This window comes from Morchella importuna, assembly GCF_003444635.1.
Source record: "Morchella importuna strain M04M26 chromosome Unknown Morimp01GS001, whole genome shotgun sequence".
In the NCBI taxonomy this organism is placed as follows: Eukaryota; Fungi; Ascomycota; class Pezizomycetes; order Pezizales; family Morchellaceae; genus Morchella; species Morchella importuna.
The window spans coordinates 1,499,136-1,516,828 of record NW_025763398.1 but is presented as its reverse complement, the minus strand read 5'-3'; the positions used below and the strand labels follow the sequence as shown (position 1 = coordinate 1,516,828).

The 17,693-nt window shown below is 51.9% G+C and overlaps 3 protein-coding genes across 3 annotated transcripts; 1 reads left to right on the top strand and 2 right to left on the bottom strand.

The window, feature by feature from the left end:
* Window positions 1-3,417: 3,417 nt before the first annotated feature.
* On the bottom strand, window positions 3,418-5,641 carry LAJ45_00358 (uncharacterized protein; the record flags this gene model as incomplete). Its single annotated transcript, XM_046109959.1, has 3 exons — window positions 3,418-4,983; window positions 5,042-5,367; window positions 5,437-5,641. 3 exons carry the CDS (start codon window positions 5,639-5,641, stop codon window positions 3,418-3,420), a joined length of 2,097 nt encoding a protein of 698 aa, XP_045976652.1.
* Window positions 5,642-6,474: 833 nt separating this feature from the next.
* On the top strand, window positions 6,475-10,279 carry LAJ45_00357 (uncharacterized protein; the record flags this gene model as incomplete). Its single annotated transcript, XM_046109958.1, has 4 exons — window positions 6,475-8,290; window positions 8,364-8,585; window positions 8,648-9,835; window positions 9,921-10,279. The coding sequence occupies 4 exons, from the start codon at window positions 6,475-6,477 to the stop codon at window positions 10,277-10,279; spliced, it is 3,585 nt and encodes a 1,194-aa protein (XP_045976651.1).
* A 965-nt stretch (window positions 10,280-11,244) lies between these two features.
* On the bottom strand, window positions 11,245-12,891 carry LAJ45_00356 (uncharacterized protein; the record flags this gene model as incomplete). The annotated part of the gene is made up of 1 exon (XM_046109957.1): window positions 11,245-12,891. The coding sequence occupies one exon, from the start codon at window positions 12,889-12,891 to the stop codon at window positions 11,245-11,247; it is 1,647 nt and encodes a 548-aa protein (XP_045976650.1).
* Between the last annotated feature and the right edge of the window lie 4,802 nt (window positions 12,892-17,693).

The following is a 17,693-nucleotide window of genomic DNA, read 5'->3' as shown; positions in this document are numbered from 1 at the left end:
AGGAGGGTGGGAGGTGGGGGTAAAAACTGAACTGTTATTTTTTTTTTGCTCCTTCACTGCATGTACCTATTCTTTATAAATTGTATATAAATATTATCTCGGGGGTCCGGAAAGAGGCACAGCATGGAGCGATTGTTGAAAGCAATCTTTGCATAAGAAAGACGGGATAGATCCATTAGCTATGAATGTTCCCAAATCCAGCAGTAATAATGGCCTCATAGCCACGGAGGTGATATCCTACCGATTCCTACGTATGGTAAGGCTTATAACTCACGATCGGGATTCCTGCGGCAGTGAATATAGCGCCGTAAGTGTAGTATTGCATATACTTTACTATAGAAGTTGTATCCTATTCGTTCGGACTGTAGTGTTGGCGCTGAAAAGAAAAGAAAAAAAAACTATAACCGAATACCCGTACTACTATTGAAGGGGATTTTGTGCACTTCCGGGTACTTTTCTAACTGAACCGCGACGGGAACAAAACGATGCGTTCCGGCCGGTTCTCGCTGTGGCTTGCAATGCAAATCGAACATGCCAACATTCTTCTTCTCGGGTCGACTGAATCCAGAGACTTCCGGTTCTTGGCATTATCGTTCCTCTTAGGATGCATTTCCATCTCTAAGATCAGTAGCCATCGGGAAAAAATAACTCGTGCTGTTATAGGCATCGATAGAGATCCAAGGACCCGAATCACAGCCCGTCACTCGTTTATAGGTGGGCTGTATGTTCGTCTCCATGCCGGCTATTCTTCCTCTGGTACTAGGATCCTGGAAGGGGTTGGCACGCAGCACAGACGAGTGATACCTTGTGCCCCATTTAGCGGGAAATGAAAAGAGTACTGGTGCTCAGAGAAGACTTCTTCTACTTCTGGGATAATTGTGTGGTTTTTGCACTTCTTTGATGGCGTACTTCTTTGACTGCTCCTGGTGAGTTGTCTGGGAATAATAGGGGTGTGGTGTTATCTGAAAAAAGAAGGGCGTGGGTAAGCGCTTGAGAAGATGGCCCCAGGTATGAGGAGGGAAGAAAGCCCATATCAAAGGTGCCATAGGGTGTAGGTAACCATCCTACTGGCCACCGGTGGGTGCATCCTAAATTACGTTACCGATCGAAGCAGGGCAAGCTATTCAATGTGACATTAGCTATATTGTGCCCTATATATATAAACAAGATCTAGAGAAAAACTCATCATCACGATCGAACTACACACCTCAATCCCCCGAATAGAACCAAAAGGTCGTATGTGCAGTAGCTACCCAATCGTCACTAGGCTTCGGAGGAGAGGGGGGGCATGATAGAGTGATGTAGATGTAGCCACTATGGGAGATGGGTCGCAATATGGTTCCGCATGGAGAAGAAAGAACATGTGTAATATTTAAAAGTAGTGTGTAAAGAGGGGTTTTCCAGCGGACAGGGCTAGCTTTTGGCGGGCGGTGGGTTGAGTCACCTCTGGCTGCTAGCTGCCGGTTCGTCGAACCAGTGCCCTACATACATATAACCCGCAATTTATTGGGGCGAGGGTCGCCTTATCTACGGTAGTTTCTATAACTCCTTCAATCGGACCTTCAACGGCGATCTCCATCTACTATCTGCTACAAGTGGATACGTTCGTGGTAGATTGTGATTACAGGGTTAGGTGCCCCCCTAGCTCACTTTTCACCCTCGCTCCCTTAAGTATTACTTCCCGGCCTTTGAAAATTGTGTGGGCGAGGTAGTCTAGTGGTAGACGCCTCGTCCTGTGCTACACCGCGTGGGTTGAACTGCCATGGCCGTCTGGGGACGTCCGGGGGTCGTGGGTTCAACTCCGGGGGTGGGAGTGATGCTCGGGAAGTACGACACTTTCACGGGAAGCAGTGTTCAATCTCGAATTAGAACCTGTAGACCGTGGGTGGCGTATAGTCGCAGCATCACTTTTTGTGTATTTACTGTCTGTTTTTGGCTTTCTTTGGAGGGGCATGAGGGCCTTGGTGGGGTATGTGTGATATCGATTAGAACTCTAGCTACAATTGCAGATTGTCTTAACTTATCGCTTATTATTTGGCTAATCGGTCTCCAGGGCCGGATGTAGGATTAGGCCGGTTTAGCGAACTCTTCCAGACCATATTCTTTTATAGTATCTACTTACTATGAAATATGGTCTGAAAGAGTTTCAATAAATGGGAGGAGAGAGAAATTACGAGCGAGAAGCTCAGATATACATGTATGTAATCAGGCTGCAGTTATAATTACGGGCCAGAGATATATCTGATGCTCGATACTACCACATACCCCACTGGCCTCCAGGTAAAAATAAAGATTTTACAAGAGGTGATGCTCTGGCCGTCATATATGTACCCTTCGCGGGACCATGGGGGCTCAATTCACGAAAGGACCCTCCTGAGATCTAGATCAAGCTTCTGGCATGATTGTCCTTCATTTCTCAGTATATAACAATGACATACACCCCACATACTCTAAAATTGAACCCATAATGGCCATGGGGAAACTCAGACCCACTCGAGAAGGTGTAGCAAGACGAGCCTGGCTACGCTCGCTCGCCCACATAACTGTCCGTGGCCCGCAAGTAATACATGTACTTAACGGGGCGGGGGCGGGGGCGGGGGCGGGCGAGGGTAAGGGGAGCTAAGTGGGGAAACCTAACCCTGCCATGTCAATCTACCACGATGTACTTTAGCATGGCCGACAGCTGGCCATCCTCTTGTAGGTATACGTATAATGTAATATGTCTTAGATTGAAGACACGATGTCTATCAAGAAATGCATAAATTAATATCAAGTTGGCTCCTCATCACTTCATGACTTCATCACTTCAATAAACCGTTATTCACAGGCTATCACTCGGACTCACAAACCCGTGATAGAAACTTTGTAGTTGCCCATCCCGCCTTTAATCCAAGTGAAGAGAGTGAGACTAAGGTACTTGTACTAGGGAGGATCAAGTTCAGTGGCGGGGGCGGGGTATATGGATCTCTCCCGCCGGGGTTAGGTAGTTGAATCTATGAGACCCCCCCAGTGGTGATAAACGCTGTAGCCAACCTACGCCTCTGTCGAGGTGTTTATCGGCCACGAATAACAGACTGTACAAACGTCTCTATTAGCTACTGCTCACCTTGTTAATTGCATTTATAAACTTAATGCTTACTGTGAAAGATCTAGATTCGGGGGTGCCAGCCTGCATAGGAATTCTTCCAAATATTTCGGATTACACACACTGCACCGAATAAACGATACACAAAACACTAATTCACAAAAGCAGATCGATAGCGAAGAAATGGCAAGTTTATTTCTATCCTATATCTAATATACCCAGGTCCATGTCCATGTCCATATCCATTACCACACCTCCCCCCTCCCACCTCCCACCCAACAAAGAAACAAAAAACACAAACGCCCCATGCCCAAAGAAAGAAAAAACACCTCCTATTCAATCCTCTTCTTCCCCTCCTCCAACTTCTCAATTCCAAACACACTCTTCCTCACCCTATGCCCCTTCAGCGCCCCTTCCCCACCACCCGCCACCCACCTCCCCACCACCACATCCCTCTCCACCTCCTTCCCCGCCTTCAACACCGCCTCCACACAGAACTGCGGCGGATTGAGCACCGGCCACTTAACATAGAGCACGCCAAAGCGCACCAAGAAGCCCGCAGCCCACACGCCCACGCCCAGCCAGCACAGCGCAAACACCCCAATCGGCAGCGGCAGCGGCGCCGCACCCCGCGGTAGCAGCAGCGCGGCAAGCAGAAAGAAGGCTGCCGCCGCGAACAGATACGGCACGGCCTGCACGAGCACGGGCCTGCGGTCGGTGGAGAGCCGCAGCGGCCCCGTGGACGGCGAGGGCAGGTGCACGCCGAGAAAGAGGTCGAACGCGTCCTGCCGCGGGCCGTCGGCAAAGTTGTTGCGGATGTAGCGCGTGGCCGAGTTTGAAGCGTCGGCGATGGCGCCGGCCTTTGTGCGCACGCCTGTGCGCGTGTAGTCGGTCTTTAGTGCGCCGGTGCCGGAGTATGCGCGGCTGACGACGTCGGCGTTGTCGGCCCAGGCGTTGCGGAAGAGGGCTTCAAAGTTTGTGTATGCGGCCGTGTTGGTGCCCGGCGGGATGACGCCGGCATCGATCATCTGCTGGGCGAGGACTGTGCGGGCGATGATGCTCTGGACGACGTTTGTGCGGTCGAGGCAGTCCATGCAGTTTGTGCGGACGACGCCCGTCTGCCACGACTTGACCGAGGCCATGTGGCCGCTGCCGACGGAGTGGAAGTAGCGGTGCTCGCCGAGCGGGAGCTTGTCGAGCAGCAGCTGGGCGCGGTGCCACTGCATGTTGCGGCACTCGTGGTGGAAGTCGAAGTAGACGTAGTACAGCCTGTCGAGGAGCCCGCCGGCGGCTGTGCCCGTGGGCGCAATCTCGCGGAAGCGCTCGGGGGTGACGAAGGAGGACTCTTGATGCTCGCTGGGCGCGGGGGTGAGCAGCTTGACGGCGGACTCGTAGGCGGCCTTGATGTGCGCCTCGCGCCCGCTCTGGTTGATGAGGTTGACGAGGTGGGTTTCGCCGTAGAGGCGGATGTGCTCGCTGAGATGCTTTCGCGCGGCGGGGAGCGCGTGGTCGATGCCCTTTATTTGCAGCGTGGGCGTGAACTTGAGCGTGTTGAGCTCGGACCAGTAGACGGGGATGGAGCCGCGGGTCTGGACGTGCGAGAAGACTTGCGCCTGCTCGCTGTCGAGGCTGCTCTTTGTGTTGGCGGGGGAGAGGTTCTGGGCGGAGAAGCCGTGACCCCCGAGACCCCCGGCGGAGTCACCGAGGACGATGATCTGCTCGGTTTCGTTGAAGTTGCCGGCATTGCCGGCGACGTCTAGGCCGCGCGTGAAGTAGCGGGTTCCGGCGCGGTGCCGGGAGCGCCGGGTGATGAGGATGAAGGTGCAGGGCGTGGAGTTGATGGCGGTCGTGGCTATCGTGAGGAAGCCAAAGAATGTAGGCAGGATGTACGGATCGACCTATATATATCCATATCAGCTACCAGAAGCACAGAGAAGCGGGGGCGGCCATTCTTACAGCAGGGTTGGAGCTCCGCAGGTCAATGAGGTCCGACGCAATATACCGGTTCCAGAAGAAGCGATCGTCCGCCCGCTGCCACAGCGGCGCCGCCAGGTCCGCGGCCGACTGCCGCTGGAAGCTGTTTGTGAGGTCGAACGTGTACGAAAAGTACATGGGCCCCGTGCGCAGGTGAGTGCGCAGCAGCGTGAGATACAGGTCCTCGTCCGCATCGTGCAGCTGGCGCTCGCGCATGGGTAGGAACTCGGTCGCGAGGACTTTGTAGACCATGTGTCCGCGGATGCGCCCTACCAGCTGCGCCTTGGTGATGATGATGATGTATTTATCTAGAAGCGCCCTTGTAAGCTTTTTTACAGAGCTCCAGAGAGGCTTGGGAGGGGGGGGGGGGGACTCACCAAGTCGCAGCTTGATGATTCCTAGGATGCCGGCGATGCTGGTGACACGCTTCCCGCCGGGCTTGGGCGAGTCGGTCAGCTTGATGTCGCCGGAGGGGCGGGCGACGACGAGGGCGGGCACGTCGGGCGTTGACGGCGAGCGGAAGGTGTAGTGTGTTTCGGAGGCGGTGACGTTGATGTCGCGGAACGGGTTGAGGGACGCCATGGTTCCTGGTGGTGGGTGCTGTCTCTGGTAGTTGTAGTCGTAGTTGTAGTCTGAGGATGGGATTCTGGTATATATATCTATTGTATTGTGTATGTAGAGGGGAGAGGGTGTATGTGTGTATGTAGAGGGAGGGGGGTGGTTAGAGGGAGGGGGGTGGTTAGAGGGAGAGGGAGGAGAGGGAGGGGCACAGTTGTTATATATGGAATGGAATCTCAGAACTTGTTCCTGTTGTGGGGGATGTGTTTGTGGGGGGAGGGATATTGCATGTGTCGTAGAGAGGTCGGTGTCGTCAGCCGGTGTTTCGCGTAGATTGCTGACGGGGGCGACGTAGCGAGGGAAGGGACCGAACTGCGAGGGGAGAAGATGAGGATGGTCGGAGATCTGATATCGCGGGCAGTGATGGGCGTTTGTTTGCTCTGTTCTCTGCCAGTGTGTAAGCACGGTGATTGTGGCGCATGTCTTGGGGTTGCGTGCCACATCATCTCTGTCTGTCTGGCGCTGTTGAGCTTGGAAGAGGCCGAGTGAGAGCGTGTGAGTACCTGGTGTGTAGTGCTACTTGCTTGGGTGTGCAGCCGAGCGTGGGTGGCTTTCTGCTGCCAGGGACTGTCGATGTCCACACTCACCAAAGACTGCTGTTCTGCTATTCACACCGCAGAGACTGCCAGGACTGCGCTCAATCCCTCAATCTTTTAATCCCCGATCCCTCGAGGCGAGAATCGAACACCAAACAGCTCCTCTCCTGTGGCTGAACTGTGGCACCCCCCTTCCCTGCCCATCCGCTCTCCAGCTTCTCACCCCCCCCCCCGAACCACCACCCAAACACACACACAACCATGACGCCCGACCTCCCCCCCGGGCTCAGCGAGCAATACACCCACCACCTCGCCCAGCAGCTCCAAGCCCACCTCTCCACCCCCACACCAAACACCTACCTCGCCGCCAACATCATCAAGATCGCGCGCGACCAGCCCGGGCCCAAGACGTTCATTGCCGCCGTGCAGACGCTCGGAAAGTACACAGACGACTTTCTCGCGGGCGTGTACGACGAGGTCAAGCAGCGCGCGCGGTACGAGCTGGCCCATGGCAGCAGCAGCAGCAGCAGCAGTGAGATGCCCGGGGGGCTGCTTGTCCCGCGTAGGGATGAGGCTGCGGCGGCGGGGGGGAAGAAGGAGAGTAGGTTAGGCTTGGATAGGCTGGCGAAGCGGATTAGGCTGGATCTAGAGGGGGGGAGAGATGGCGAGAAGAAGCAGGAGGAGGTGAAGGAGGTGGTGGAGTTTAAGAAGCCGGCGCTGCCGGTGGGGAGACATATCAGGGAGCGGAGGATGGACACGCCCTCGCACGGCGGCGGGCTCTCGCAGGCTGCGCGCGAGAAACTGAATGCCCACCGCGCCCGCCGCCTCGGCGCCAGCAATGATGACCGGGACCGCGACAGAGGCAGCAGAGACGACCGAGACGGCGGCGGCGGCAGCAGACGGACCGACTACGCCTACCGCGACTCCAAATACACCCCGCAGAACCTCCGCCGCCACGACCCCACGCCCCTCCGCGACGCCACCCGCTACGCCAACGCCCGCCCATCCACCGCGCGCTCCTCCCGCTTCGGCAACGCCACACCTCGCATGCCGTCCACCTTTGACCGCGACCCCGACGAGGAGGCCGGGCCAGGCGTCATCAGCGCCGAGGACGACAGCGCGCTCGACCGCGACTGGTATGCCAGCGACGAGCTGGGCCACGCCTTTGGCGACGAGACACACAACCCGTTTGGCAGCGCCGACAACACGTGGGCCGACCAGCAGCGCGAGCAGGCGCTGCTCGAGAAGAAGCAAGGCAAGCGCATGAGCGCGCGCGCGCAGCAGAAGATGAAGGATGTGGACGCGTGGGAGACGAACCGCATGCTGACCAGCGGCGTGGCGCAGCGCGCGGACTATGGCGATGACGAGCTGGACGATGAGGAGGAGGTGCGCGTGCATCTGCTGGTGCACGATCTGCGCCCGCCGTTTCTGGACGGCAGGAGGGTGTTTACGAAGCAGTTGGATCCGATCCCGGCGGTGCGGGACCCGCAGAGTGATATGGCCGTGTTTAGTCGCAAGGGCAGCACGCTGGTGAAGGAGAAGCGCATGCAGCGCGAGCGCACCAAGCAGGCGCAGGAGGCGACGAATATTGCGGGCACGGCGCTGGGGAACGTGTTGGGGGTGAAGGACGATGACGATACGGACTCTGCTGCTGTGCTCGCTGCGGACAGCGCCGAGGGGGATGGGGGGGGCAGCAACAAGTTCTCGGAGCACATGGCGAAGCAGAAGCCGCAGGAGGGGGGGGGGAGTGAGTTGACAAAGGGCAGGACGCTGCGGGAGCAGCGGGAGTTCCTGCCGGCGTTTGCGGTGAGGGAGGAGGTGTTGAGGGTGATTAGGGATAACCAGGTTGTGGTTGTGGTGGGCGAGACGGGGAGTGGGAAGACGACGCAGTTGACGCAGTTTCTGTATGAGGATGGATATGGAAAGAATGGCATGATTGGGTGCACGCAGCCTAGGAGAGTCGCGGCCATGAGTGTGGCAAAGAGGGTCAGTGAGGAGATGGAGGTCAGGCTGGGGGGACTGGTGGGGTATGCGATCCGTTTTGAGGACTGCACGAGTGATGAGACGGTGATCAAGTGTGGGTGTTTCTTCTTTTTCACGATCTTGATATCATTGGCTTCTAGATATATGCTAACTACCACTCCCAACAGACATGACCGACGGCGTCCTCCTCCGTGAATCCCTCGTCGACCCCAACCTCGACAAGTACTCCTGCATCATCATGGACGAAGCCCACGAGCGCGCCCTCAACACCGACGTCCTCATGGGGCTGATCAAAAAGATCCTCGCCCGCCGCCGCGACCTCAAGCTCATTGTCACCTCCGCCACCATGAACGCCGAGCGCTTCTCGCGCTTCTACGGCGGCGCCCCGAGTACATCATCCCCGGCCGAACCTTCCCCGTCGACGTCCTGTGGTCCAAGTCGCCGTGCGAAGACTACGTCGACGCCGCCGTCAAGCAGGTGCTGCAGATCCACGTCGGCCAGGGCGCAGGCGACATCCTCGTCTTCATGACGGGCCAGGAGGATATCGAGATTACGTGCGACGTGATCGCGGAGCGCCTCAAGCAGCTCAACAACCCGCCGAAGCTCAACATCCTGCCGATATACTCGCAGATGCCGGCGGACCTGCAGGCCAAGATCTTTGAGCGCGGCGAGGGCGGCGCGCGGAAAGTCATTGTCGCAACCAACATCGCCGAGACGTCGCTGACCGTCGAGGGCATCATGTATGTTGTCGACGCGGGCTTCTCGAAGCTCAAGGTCTACAACCCACGCATGGGCATGGACGCGCTGCAGATCACGCCCATCTCGCAGGCGAACGCGTCGCAGCGCTCCGGGCGCGCCGGCAGAACGGGGCCGGGGAAGGCGTACAGGCTGTACACGGAGCAGGCGTTCCGCAACGAGATGTACCTGCAGACGATCCCCGAGATCCAGCGCACGAACCTGAGCAACACCGTGCTGCTGCTCAAGTCGCTCGGCGTGCGCGACCTGCTCGAGTTTGACTTTATGGACCCGCCGCCGCAGGACACCATGACCACGTCGCTGTTCGACCTGTGGGCGCTCGGCGCGCTCTCGAATATCGGCGACCTCACGAGCCTCGGCAAGACGATGGCAAACTTCCCCATGGAGCCCAGCTTGTCGAAGCTTATCATCATGAGCGTGGACTATGGCTGCTCCGAGGAGATGCTGACCATCGTGTCGATGCTCTCGGTGCCGAGCGTGTTCTACCGCCCCAAGGAGCGGCAGGAGGAGAGTGATGCGGCCCGCGAGCGCTTCTTTGTCGCCGAGAGCGACCACCTGACGCTGCTGCATGTGTACACGCAGTGGAAGAGCAATGGGTACTCTGACCGGTGGTGCGTGCAGCACTTTCTGCAGCCCAAGGCGCTGCGGCGCGCGAAGGAGATTCGCAACCAGCTGATGGACATCATGAAGTTCCAGAAGATGGAGCTGAGCAGCTGCGGCACCGACTGGGACCTGATCCGCAAGTGCATCTGCAGCGGGTACTACCACCAGGCGGCGAAGGTGAAGGGCATCGGCGAGTATACGAACCTGAGGACGAGCGTGACGGTGCAGTTGCATCCGACGAGTGCGTTGTATGGGTTGGGATATCTGCCGGATTACGTCGGTCAGTTCTTCTCCCCCCCCCCCCCCCCTCCCCCTTTCCCTCCTAACTATACAAACAAAAACACATTACTAACACTCAACAACAGTCTACCACGAACTCATCCTCACCTCCAAAGAATACATGTCCACGGTCACCGCAGTGGACCCGCACTGGCTCGCGGAGCTGGGCGGCGTGTTCTACAGCGTCAAGGAGAAGGGCTACTCTGCGCGCGAGCGCCGCACCACCGAGAACGAGATCAACAAGAAGATGGAGATCGAGGCCAAGATGGCCGAGGACAAGGCGCAGCAGGAGGAGGACCTTGCCAACGCGCGCGCGAGGGAGGAGGCCATGGCGGCCAGGGGGCTGAAGAGGCCCGCTACGAGTGCCGTGGTCAGGAGACCGGGCACGGCGGTGGGGGTTGTGAAGAGGCCGATGACGCCGAGTTTGAGGAGGAGGGGGTTTTAAAGGGGAGGGGGGGGGGGGGAGGGGAGAGGAGTGGGACTTGTGGGGGGTCTTTTTTCTTTCGTTTTTGTTTTTGTTTTGAGGTGGGGTTTGTATTGTATTGTAGTAATGGGGTGATCATGAGCGGTGGTTAGATTTTTAGCGTGGAGCGGGGATGGTGTGAATTGTAATGGTTGTCTTTTTTTTTTCTCTTTGTGTTCTGATGAGACGAGAATGGGCTGTCTGCATGTTCTTTAAAATAGACAAGAACTGTGGAGACGTGAAGTTCAGTTATGATTAGATTAGACCCTAGCACTATTTAACCAACTCCGCACTATATGTTCGAGTGATATTATGTGAATAAGGTGCGGGAACACAGCAAGCAAGCTACCGCAGTATGACGCTAGCACCCATAAATATCGCCATCTCTCTCTCTTTCCCATTCCAGTCGCTCCTTGTAAACCCGCACACTCTTCCACCACATGCATTTTTTCTTTCGCCCCCCAACTAGCAGGGAGATGAACAGATTAAGGAGAAAAGCTAGGCCATAGATTCATTAGCGGGCAACACTTCCCGAAATACTCTCCAGCTGCATGTATGAGCTAGCTTGAGGACCGGCGGATTCGGTTATTCAGGAATCGATATTGGCCTGTTGACGGCTTATATGTTCTTTAGACAGTACATACTTCCATCCAACATCTCTTTCAACTAGTCGGCGAGATATTCAATAGGATGCACCTCGAATGAGTTACTTTGGATATGGTAATGTAGCTAGCTGACAGGACGAGGTTGAGGTATTCTTTATGGTCCATCTATGCGAATGGTTTACTGCTTGGGGGGGGGGGGGGGGGTAGCCAAAGAAAAGCCCTCGTTGGGGGAAAGTGACATCAATAACTTCGACATAAAAAAAAGCTGTCTAACATCTGTATCCAAAAACAGCAGCCTAAAACCGCATCTCTATATATCACCCACTATACAAACACAATCCTTCACAACGCCATACCCGCTTTCAGCGGCACCAAGACCTGGTCTCTGAAGGCTATCGCCAGTCTCGACCTACTCATATCCCTAGACTCGATGCCAAAGTTACTCTTCAAGCAAGCCAAAACTGCATCCCGATATCTTCGGCCCATCGTCTCGGCCAGCTTATTCTCGGCCAGCTTAATCATTTCTTTGCCAAACCAGTCAGACTCTGCCAATTCTCCGTTCTTCTCGAGCTCCTGTATGTATTTTTCAAAGTGGGTAACCATGGTCCTCCTCAGCCCAATCTCCAGTAGGAGTACGCCGAACGAGAAAAGGTCGTGGATTGGTCGGAAGTCTTCTCGCGGGTACCCTTGTCTGTGAGGGTGCCGGTAGAGGTTTCTCCGGACGTCATAATCATTTTCCCCGTCCGTTCTCTCGTCTGCTGGGCGTGAATATTCAAAGCCGGTGAGATAAGGCGCTATGCGGTACTCTTTGTTGGAACTCCGGACTAGAACGACTTGGGAGCTGCTGAGGTTTTTATGCAACCAGCCAGAGCTGTGGAGGGTAAATAGGGTAGTCCCTAGGCAATGAGCTAAAAAGAAACGCTCCTCGAGCTGGATGCTTCCATTCCGGCTCAGGAACTGAGCTAAAGTTACTGGTCCTGGATCTCTGAGAGCGTTTTTGGGAAGCTCAAATAGGAGGGCAAAACGGCCCTCTTCCACCCGGTCGATATAGCCTAGTGCTTTAAATGTATGAAGGATTTGGTCGTCTGCGGCGGTGGCATTTCCCGCCTCGCCATCACCACTAAAAGGATCCTGAAGAATCGTAGCAAGCGCTTGGATTCGGTCTCGGACAAGCCGCATATAAGCTTTCTGATCCGGAAAGAGCTTGTCGTTTGCAAGAATATCGGCTGGGCGGTAGCGCTTGTATTCGACCGTCACAAAACTCTCTTTACTGCCCTCACAATACTTCCAAACTCTTTGTGCTGCCCAGTCGCCGATGAGCTTACCAGATACCGGCTTGATATCACCCTTCAGTGGTTCTATGACGTTGATCTCTTGCTTCGATTCTACTTTCCACGCTATTTCTTGACGCATGAGACCAGACGCAAGGCCAGGGTCAACGGACCGAATTTGCTGGAGATTCTGGTTATCGGTCCCGCGCCCACGGCTCGAATCGAGCATGATGAGAAAGTATATCTCTTTCAGTCTGTCTGTGCTCTCCTTAAAGCTGGCTACGACCTCAAGCAGTCTCCCCTTATCGAACAAAGCCCAACTCCATGATTTCTTCTTCAAATCCGCCAGCCTCTTCTTGAACGCCTCACGTTTCCCCAGTGTTGAATTGTCGTCCTGGATGACGTCGACATCGAAATGTTCTTTCCCCACATTCCGATATATCTCAAGCGTGTTTCGCAAATGTACGATTATCTCTGTGATATGCTCCTTCCCGAAATCCAGGTGACCGGCCATACGTCCGTCCACCACAACCCCGGTGGCCGGGTCGAAGAAGCATCGGTCGAAAAGACGCAGGACCTCCAACTCGTGGGATAGTTTGAAAGATATTTCGTCTTTGTCCGAATCATAGTTTTTACTGTCCGTATATATGGTTTTTATGAACACGGCGATGTTGCAAATCTCACGAAGAGCTGCAATGGCGAAGCCTGTTGCGTCCATAACTTCATGCGAGAGATATGTACGCCAGGAGATACCCAAGGCCTCTCTTCAGCCTTATATTGAAAAAATCTAGGCGTGGCACAGTCATTACCCCGCTAATTCATTACGAGGATGCAGCTGGAGCGCGCTTGGATTGCAACCCTGATTCGATAGGCGCTGTCAAATCAGGATCCGGGGTCGATGATCATCGTATGGGGCCTATCAGCTAACTACCTAATTTAGAGTGCTTAACTGTGTATTTTAGAATAGTGTAGAGTTGATAAGACTTAGAAATGAAAGTTCCAAGGAACGAAAACCGTTGTGTAGGCCTAGTGCTAGAAAGTACTCACAGAGTGAAATCCTAAGTCTCGGGACCCAAAATATTCCGATGCGTACTCCTAGTTCTGATACTGAAATGTGAGGAAGTGACATGTCATACATGAAGGCCCTGGGACTTGGAAGACTTTGTTACAGTTGGCGGCCTAAAAGACTCTAATCAGAAAACAGTTGCCAAGGCTACTTATCATTGGCCATCTCAACGACGTTCATTATTTAGGCGCCAGTCATCGTTCTCACTAATACCTAGGATTTCGAATTAATCATACCCGGTTGTAGCTTAGTTCATGAGCGTATGTAAATTAGACTTCTGTGTCTCCTGGGATACTTCTTCCGGAGGGTAATTTGCTCTTATCTTCTGGGTTTAATTCTACTAGTTATTCATGGCTAGTGTAGATTTGTGATGAGGGATCTCGAGGGAAGATATGCCAAGTGCGTGTGTGGCTTTATGATAAGTACATGTAGCCATCAAAGTAGGTTTTTCCAGAAGAATTATACAGGGCCAACCATACCTTAATAACTCACAAGTGAAAGAGAACTATTTATAATATTACACTCTTGAGTGTTTATTGACATCTGAGGTTGTACTGATAAGCCATGTAAGAAGATAATATATAGCACTATCATAATCAAACTTAAGAATAAAGAAGCGTTTGAGGATGAAGGAATGAGGAGCGGGGTTGAGTGGGGGCAGTGTAGAAGAAAAAGCAGAATCAAAGCTCATGTGTATGTGTAGATTGGAGCATTCTGCTCCATGACCCAAGCCGTCCACTTATAAACGTAGCCAATTAAGGAGCAGATTTAAGAGCCAAGCAGTGAAATACTAGTCAAAAGAACTCTACAAAGCCCATTGTAATTGCAACGTTATAAGCCACATTTTTTATTCCATTAAGAAGATTCACTCAGTGTTGATCAAACAATCCAAGTAACCGATTACATACATGTATATTCACCCGGCGTCGGGACGCTCAATAGTCTAGAATATCTTTCAGTGTTAGAACAAAGCTAGCTACATAACGTATCCTTTGTCTCCCGCGGGAGGAAATCATGAGAATTAGGTATACATGTAGTTCGGGTGGGGGAAGATGGTATACCGATGAGCTACGTGCCACTCGCTGAACGAAAGATATACCTCCACAGCCAGTTTCCGCTGTAAAGCCCCAGATTTCGAAACAGAATGTAGAACTGTACTACTAGTTAATATATGGGTGTACTAATGTTTCCCTCGGTTGACTACATGGGCTATATCTTTTGATGCGCATGCGTGCAAAGTTCACTGGTAGAGTACGTATGTGTTGGCAAGGAGAAAGCTACGTATACCACCATTGTACCAGGAGTATTACAATAGGGGACCTGCAGCCTCCCCAAAATGCAGATATAAATTCCAGGTAGTCTATAGTAGACTGAACCCAACACGTTGTTTTTAAAGGACTTGTTTTTCCAAGACCTCAAGTAAAAGGGTCGCTCGGGAACGGACGTACCACAACTCGCTGCCTTGGCTCTTCGACTCACCTGGGATAGACTCAAGCTCAATAATCCTTACCGAACATCCCCTACAAAAATCTTACCCCCATTCTCACATATAAACTAGTCCAGCAACCTAACGGATGTCATCGTCGAAATGATAAGGATCACGGCCATTTCCTAGAGTAGCATACAGATGGATTCTTTCTGCCACCGCTGCCGGCTATACTATAACTCGAATTTTATTCAAGTGAGCATCTCGACTCGTATAACTTTGGAGAGGCCTGCAAACCGGTCGACCGGGCATTCCTTTAGGAGATGTCCTCTAAAAAGCATCCACAATTCGTGGGAAGCCACTTTTACTCCTATCAAAATTCATGGATTTTGAGTCTAGTCGTCTAACTACGGGTGTTCCACGCTAGGAGGTAGTACTCCTCACCTACCCAATTATGGATGTTTGGGGCTTATAAGCTACACAATATACGTATTCGTCTTTGGTATTAAAGTCGTTTGATTTCAAGTCTTAATAACAGAAATAAGCCTCCTAATAAATAGGCTCGTCACCTCAACCGCTTGTCCTTCTTATAGTACGAAAACTTTAGTCGCCTCTGACCTCTCTCTCAAGGATGTTCCTCAATAAGGGTTTCTCTGATATATGTTGTCAGCAAAATATATTTTATCGTCGCCTCTGACTTAGTAGACAGTTTGCAAGTACTGGATGAATAGATGAGCTCGGCTTAAACTGTTGAGAAAATCATCATAATCAATCGATTCGTTAGATAAAACCACGGTCTCTTTCATGGTTAATAGCCTATATATAAGAGCGCTCCATGCAGCGTTAAAGGAACTGCGTGGTCTCAAAACCTTGCAGGAATCAAGAAAATGTGGGGGTCAAGGCTTTTGTTCCTATTCACTGACTTGTTCGATGCGTTAATCTCTCGCCCGCCAACAACTTGCTCGATATTCTTTTGTGGGTCAAGCTAACAGCGTGTAATAGGTGCATACAAGTGCACATTCAAAATTTATGTTCTTTATCCACAAATTATAAGTAGTCACAAGGAGTCACTCGTTCCTTGGCTTAAACTTGCTCATACAATTACAATGTGATGAGTCACCTTTATTGACATTCATCACCCTACCTGTCTGGTCGAATGTTCCCTTGGCTAAATCAATGTGAACTGTAAAGTGTGAAGTGGCGCATGTATTATTTCTCGGACGGCCAAATTAGCTCGAAAATAACATAAGGAACTTGCTGTGATACCAGAAACCCCGAGGATGAGACTATTTGTCAAGAAGTTCTTCAAGCTTCCGGTATGAAGTACGCCTGGTTGGGTTGCTAAATTCCAATCTGGACTGACTTGAACTTCCTGGCGGCTGGCCATCGCGTAGCTTGACTCACCATACCTGATTGGGAAAGCCACAAATTTGATGCTGAAAAATTTAATTTCACTAACTGAAAACAAGTCGGTGTAGTATAGTGGTTAGTACTTCTCGTTGTGGTTTCTAGGCAACTAGATAATGATTCCGAGAGGACCCATGTTCGATTCATGGCACCGACAATACAATCAATATCTTTTTTATTTTCCCTTTGGTAAGGGGAGCACTTATTAGCGATCTTCCTTCCAACATCCCTTTTCGAGAATATCGACATCCCTCCTATTCGCTGCTAGGGTCTAATACTAGAAAGGTACTGGAATACCCCCAGATTTGGGGATTGTCCAACTATACCCACCCCAGAACTACGCATCTCATCCTTGTTGGGAAAAAGGAGTTAGAACAGAATAGCTAGAAGAGGAGAAATATTATAAATTTCTGCTTTCACTTCATTTACCTAGGGGTGCTACTGACTGGGTAAGCACTGCAGATAGAAACTTTATTCCAGGAATCTCTCTAAACAATACGTGAGGCATGTTTAGTCCTCGAGGTAGAGTTGATCATGAACGACGACACGAAGTCAAGGGGTAGTATTCTCATACCGTTCCTGTTTAATGTTAATATCATTGGGTGGCATGTGTGCCAGGACTCAACACACACTTACCGATAAGGCTTTGCCTGTGTCCACAATAGGACGGCCTAATCTCTAGATTCAATAGGCCTGGAGTATTTAGGGCTATGAGGCCGGCTAGATATGTTATCAATCGTCAAGAATAAACTTATTCATATTGACTCAGTCCTGGCTAAGAATTATCCAATTACATTGTATGCCACCAAGGTCCAGCCATCCAGTGCATAGAAACACTACGTATACTCGCAAAGGTCCTATACTTTTATGAAAAAGTCCAAAAGCATAGGCAACGTGGTGCAGCCCATACCATAGAAACAAGGAAAAAATTATAGCTCGTGTCTGATACACAGGCCTCTCGTGGGTGCTACAGCAGTCTAATTTTATGTTTCTCAAGTGTTTCTATTGTGACGCAACAGGCCTAATAGCACTATCTGAATCAGGGGTCCCAGGTACACAATAGCACAAGATATCCGCCAGAAATTCTTTCCCGGCCTGTAGTGAATTGATAGTTCTAGGCGGCTGTGTGAAAGCCATCATTAAAGAAACATGGTACTCAAATAGGAATGGTTTTGTGAAGGACTGGCTAACGGGATATTCCCCCAAAATTCGTGGACACTCGAGGATATATTGTACCCGACTCAATCGGGCGGACGAAGCACTCCGGATTATGTACAAGCCCTCCTTGTAACTGAGCTATTTCTTTTGGAATCCAGATAGGTATTGAAAAATTTGATCTCAAAGGGGTTGTGCTGCCATGGCCATGGAGTATACGGCGATAATAGGTAGAACGGATATCCACATGAGTCTCAAAGCATGATCGCCTGATACGTCGTTGAACTTTTGTAAGATGGCTTGAACAAACACCCATAAGGTATGAAGAATTGCTACCAACTTCTGAAGCCCATAACCCTTCCCTTTTCACTGTTCATCTCCGTACTTTATCTACATTCAAGATACAGCCTCTACTAATAAGATAGATGAAGTCTCTAATATTAGCGTGTGGTAATTCTATTCTTCA